The sequence below is a fragment of the Mustela putorius genome, unplaced genomic scaffold (genome assembly GCF_011764305.1).
Source record: "Mustela putorius furo isolate JIRA1106 unplaced genomic scaffold, ASM1176430v1.1 tig00000145_pilon_pilon_pilon, whole genome shotgun sequence".
Lineage (NCBI taxonomy): Eukaryota > Metazoa > Chordata > Mammalia > Carnivora > Mustelidae > Mustela > Mustela putorius.
In genome coordinates this window covers 31,997,942-32,003,303 of record NW_025421294.1, presented here as the reverse complement: position 1 = coordinate 32,003,303, position 5,362 = coordinate 31,997,942, and the positions used below count along the sequence as shown (strand labels likewise).

General features: G+C 40.1%; 1 protein-coding gene across 1 annotated transcript in view; it reads right to left on the bottom strand.

Moving 5' to 3' along the window:
* Positions 1–5,362, bottom strand: part of FBN2 (fibrillin 2) — a 254,931-nt gene that overhangs the window by 40,720 nt on the left and 208,849 nt on the right. The window contains exons 41-45 of the mRNA XM_004737427.3: positions 5,208–5,360; positions 2,022–2,090; positions 1,039–1,164; positions 716–841; positions 141–266 (exon numbers count right to left, since the gene is read on the bottom strand). Of these exons, the coding sequence (XP_004737484.1) occupies positions 141–266; positions 716–841; positions 1,039–1,164; positions 2,022–2,090; positions 5,208–5,360 (600 nt within the window). The remainder of the gene's footprint in view (positions 1–140; positions 267–715; positions 842–1,038; positions 1,165–2,021; positions 2,091–5,207; positions 5,361–5,362) is intronic.

Here is a 5,362-nt window from a genome sequence, read left to right as displayed (position 1 = left end):
TAAAGGCATAAGCCGTTTAATAGAGCTAACTTGTTGTGAGACTGTTTCTGACAAGAGGCATGGGAGTTACAGCAAGTGGCCAACCTGTAAGCTCTTGGGAGTCTCAATTCACTGCCCTCCTGAACTAATGTCCTTCTTACCCATGCACATAGTCTGGTCCTGGGACACCTTAAAGCCGTTGTGGCAGATGCACTGGTAACTTCCTTGCAAGTCAACACATAGGCCATGACTGCAAACATTAGGAATTTCTAAACATTCGTTGCGATCTAAAACAAAAATAAAACACATGTTACACATGTCTGATTTTTATTAAGATTCCTTCATATTTTCACAGGCCTGTTTCTAGAACCCGCTATTAATTATTATAGACAGGCTGAAAATGAACCGTAACAACAGCTGAATCAAAAGAAGTGAGGCCTGAAAATATCCACGACTTTAAACAAAAACAAAACAAAAAAAAATTGGGCCATTTTTCTATGCTGATTTGTATCTCAAAGATACTATTTTATTTTAGGTCTAATCCTAGGAAAATCCACTGAAGGGATTTTTTTCCTCACAAATTAATCTAAAATATATGGCGAAATAGATTCAATAGGAACAAAAGGATTTATTTAGAAAATCTTGTCAAAATTCTCTCTGAGAATAGGTTACAAGAGGAAACCATGGCCAGCTGCTTGGAGGAGGGCTGGGGAGGGTGTGGGGCGTGGCCTCTCACCTACGCAGGCTCCATTGGGGGAGAGCTTGAAGCCAGCTGCACACTCACAGCGGTAACTGCCCGGGCTGTTGAGGCAGTCTGCATGCCGCTGACACAGATTGTCACCGTTGCTGCACTCGTCAATGTCTGCAAGAGTAACAAGGCCAAGGTGAGGACCTCCTTATTGCTTGAGTATCATCTTCACTTCACTTCACCCGTGTGGTGACCCACTCCTCAATACTGCTCAGTACCTCAGAAGACCCTGTACAAATCAGGAGACCATCTAAAACCCATTTGTGTCCACTGAACTCATCTGGCTGGGGGTCATGTGTCATTCGGATTACCTTCGCAGACCAAGAGCAGGTCATTGTAACTGAACCCCGTGGGGCATTCACAACGGAAACTGCCAATCTGGTTGATGCACACGCCGTTTGCACAAATACCCGGGATCTCTTTACACTCATCAATGTCTGAAAGTGAACAGATTCAGTCACATATATGCAGTTCTGCTTAACATATTTACCATTAAAAACCTTGGACAGTGCTACATGTATGCTGGAATGAGAACACTCACTCAGCATCACAAAAATAAATTCCAGAGTGCCATGAATGATTTTTTGGTTTTCAAAAGCATACAGGCCACAAGATAGAATACTTTCCTTTGAATAGTGTTGTAGCCGATCAACTAACACCAAGTGATTTTTAGTGTCAATGTACCAAATAAACTTCTTAGGGAATCAAGCTTCCTCTTCAAGTTATGTTTCAGGATCCCCTAATAATTGCTGCTATTCATCTAATGAAGAAAGCTAAGTTTTCCTAAATTATATTGCTTACTTTATCTTTGAGGGAAAAAAGTACAATGAACAATAGAAAGAAATTGAACAACATTCAGAAGAAAATGATTTGTATAATTGATAATTCTGCAAATTCCTAAGTAGATCAGTAGGAAGGGATCCTGCAGAAATACACCAAAAATGTAAGTATATAGTTATAAAAAGAGCAACTAAAGGGTACAATAAAATGGATAATTTAGAGTCATGTAATACAATATTCATGAGAAGAAAAACTCAGGTGTTAGCTTGATATGTATGAAATCTTGAGACAGTCCTACAACTATTATAACCCAATCACCAAACTATGTTGACAGAGTAATACCCTTATTAACACGGTAGAGGCTATAAATGTGTTAGTTCCTTCCTGTCTAACTGTACTAGATCAGACTCCAAATTATTGTATTTTATGGCACTTTAAGCTTTAAAAACACCAGAGAAACTTTTACAAAATGCTACCTATATATATTAAAACAAAAATAATCTGGAAAATTTACCAACAGCTTTTCCGGTGTGAATGTCAAAGGTGAATCCAGGGATATTTCCACATATGGTTTTAAAGTCAGCTTTAAAAGATAAAGCAAATACACTCTTAAAATTCTCAAACTCCTTTCAAATAACATTTTACATACTTGTACTGACAAATATATTTTATATTACTCATAACGATATTTTAATCTCAATTATATTTATTCGGTATTACCAGCTTCTGCCAGAAGCAGATTCTAGTCATTCTTTACCATTATTACCCTCAGTAACTTTTTAATGCTCTGATGTTAGAAGTGAATATTACAAGATTCAAAATATTTACTGTAGGCATTTAAATTCTTTTGTTCTGTGGATATGCAGATCTTTAATAATGATCTAATTTATATACATCAAAAAACCAGGTTAAAGTACAAATTTAAAAAGGAATTACAGGTTGCATCGGGGTGGCTCAGTGGGTTAAAGCCTCTGCCTTCAGCTCAGGTCATGAACCCAGGGTCCTGGGATCAAGCCCCACATCGGGCTCTCTGCTCAGCAGAGGGGCCTGCTTCCCCTCTCTCTCTGCTTGCCTCTCTGCCTACTTGTGATCTCTGTCAAATAAATAAATAAAATCTTTAAAAAAAAAAAAAGGGATTACAAATTGCACAAAAGCACAGGCATCCAAAAATAGTTGTCTTAGTCTGAAACAGATGAACAATGAATAATGAATGAGACACTAATTTTGTCTCTCTCTCTCTTTTTTTTTTAAGATTTATTTATTTGTCAGAGAGAGAGAGAGCGAGAGCGAGAGTGAGCGCACAAGCAGGCAGAGTGGCAGGCAGAGGCAGAGAGAGAGAGAAGCAGGCTTCCTGCTGAGCAAGGAGCCTGACATGGGACTCAATTCCAGGACTCTGGGACCAGGACCATGACCTCAGCCAAAGGCAGTGGCTTAACCAACTGAGCCACCCAGGCATATCATCTCATCTTTTTTTTTTAAGATTTTATTTATTTATTTGACAGAGATCACAAGTAGGCAGAGAGTTAGGCAGAGAGAGAAGGGGAAGCAGGCTCCCCACTGAGCAGAGAGCCCGATGCAGGGCTTGATCCCAGGACACTGAGATCATGACCTGAGCCGAAGGCAGCGGCTTAATCCACTGAGCCACCCAGGCACCCCATCATCTCATCTTTTTAAACATAAATGTCTATTTTGTTGGAATGTGAAATTTGACGCATCAGAAATAATGCACCATAGCATAAAATAGACTAAAACAGTTACTCCTATCATATAATTCACCAAGCTAATAGAAGTTTAAGAGAATTCTCATTTTTTAAGAAGCAGATCGCTTCTGATGCCCACGGCAACACACATGAGTAAAACTCCTGACAACACTGTTAGGTAAAGCAGGGAGAGCAGACCATATGTGACATGCTATCAGGGAGGGGCTCTGTGTGCTGCATCTACCAAAGCTCAACTCAGCACTCACAACATACACAGAGACACATGACAGATGCTCGATTCAGTAGTTTGTAAGAGTCTGGTGATGCATAAATTGTAACTTATATGTGTCCTCTCATTTACTATAGAGCCATATGAATTAGTTACTCTCATTTCTAATTTATCATCTATTCTGTATATGAGGAATCAGTTTCAGAAAGGAGGAATCATCTACATGAGGTCAGATAATAAATGGAAGAACTTGAATATAAATGCAGACATGTCCTCTTACGCCTAAGGCCTTTACTTCTTACAAAAAGTGATATTTAGGGGCTCTTGGGTGGCTCAGTCAGGTAAGTGTCCAACTCTCGATTTTGGCTCATGTCATGATCTTGGGTTCAAGGTATCAAGCTCCACATCGTGCTCCCTGTTCAGGGCGGAGTCTCCTCTCCCTCTCCCTCTGCCTCCCCACTGTGCGCTCTCTCCGCCCCCCCCCCCCGAAATCAATAAATAAAAACAACAACAACAATAAAAAACCAAAAAGTGATATTTAATTCCCCAACCCAGTGATCTTCAATTTCTAACTGATGGGAGTTTTTAAATTACAGAATCATAAAAACATTTCCATTTGTTTTTTTCGGAGTACAACTACGGCAAGTTAGTTTAGAAAATCCATTTATCCACTGAATCAGAGTCCCCAAGAAAGGATCCCTATGTCACTTTTCCTGTTTCTCCTTATTTTCATTTCATTATTGCATTAATTATAGCAACACATTTGAATATGTGTTCCCTAAGCAATGTTCGGCAACAAACGCATAATCATTGTTTCTTGTTTGTCTGACTGGTGCAGTGCTTAGGGTCTACAAATATTGAAAGTAACTGTCTACATCATAAATGAACCCGAATAAGCAACAATTTTAAGGCATTCATTTTCTTTTTGCTCTCATAGCAACTTATTATCTTCTAGTTTGTGAGAAAAATTTTACCATGTAAAGACCAGTTTTATTTTCTGCCTAAAAATTTCAGGTAAGTTTGGGGGAAAACATATGTATAAGAAAACATGTTGGTTGGGGCACCTGGGTGGCTCAGTGGGTTAGGCCTCTGCCTTCAGCTCACGTCATGATCTCCAGGGTCCTGGGATTGAGACCCGCATTGGGCTCTCTGCTCAGCAGGGAGCCTGCTTCTCTTCCTCTCTCTCTGCCTGCCTCTCTACTTACTTGTGATCTCTGTCTGTCAAATAAATAAATAAAAATCTTTAGAAAAAAGAAAAAAAAGAAAACATGTTGGCTAGAGGCTGCTTTCATGTGAGGTCTGCTCTTCAAATCCGTTTTTGGGGGGATTTTTCAAGATGGAAACGAAACAATACCTAGTGAATTTGATAGACTTGAAATTACCACAGGTTTTAAATCAAAATAAGACACCTTCCAAGTTGACCACAGTGACACATGACAGTTGCTCAGTAAGTACCTGCCCGATGAGTAACTGAATAATTCACCAGAACACTATAAAATAATGAACTTAAAGGGACCGATGCTCTACACATTCACTCTTAAGCAGTGGGGCTTATTTTCAGGATCTAGATGCCTCCTCAAAAGATACCTCAGAAATTTGTATTTGAACCCCAAAAAGGGCCACTTGGGACATGGCATCCTATGACCTTTGATGCCCTTGTGTATTCTCAGAACCGAACATGTCTGGTTTTAGCACACAGTGGCTTGGACTCAGCTGTCACACACACGTGTCACCAGCTGGGCCTGCAGAAGCAGCTCGGCTGTGCGCTTACCTGTTCCTGGGGTCGGGCACGGCTCGCACGGTTTGTTCCAGGCTTTGCCCACATTGTACGTGCAGCAGCACATCCTCTTTGTCACATTAAAAGGCAGTTCGTTCTCACAAGTGGTTCCGTTATAGCTTCGGTAGCAAAAGCTTTTTCGCATGTCT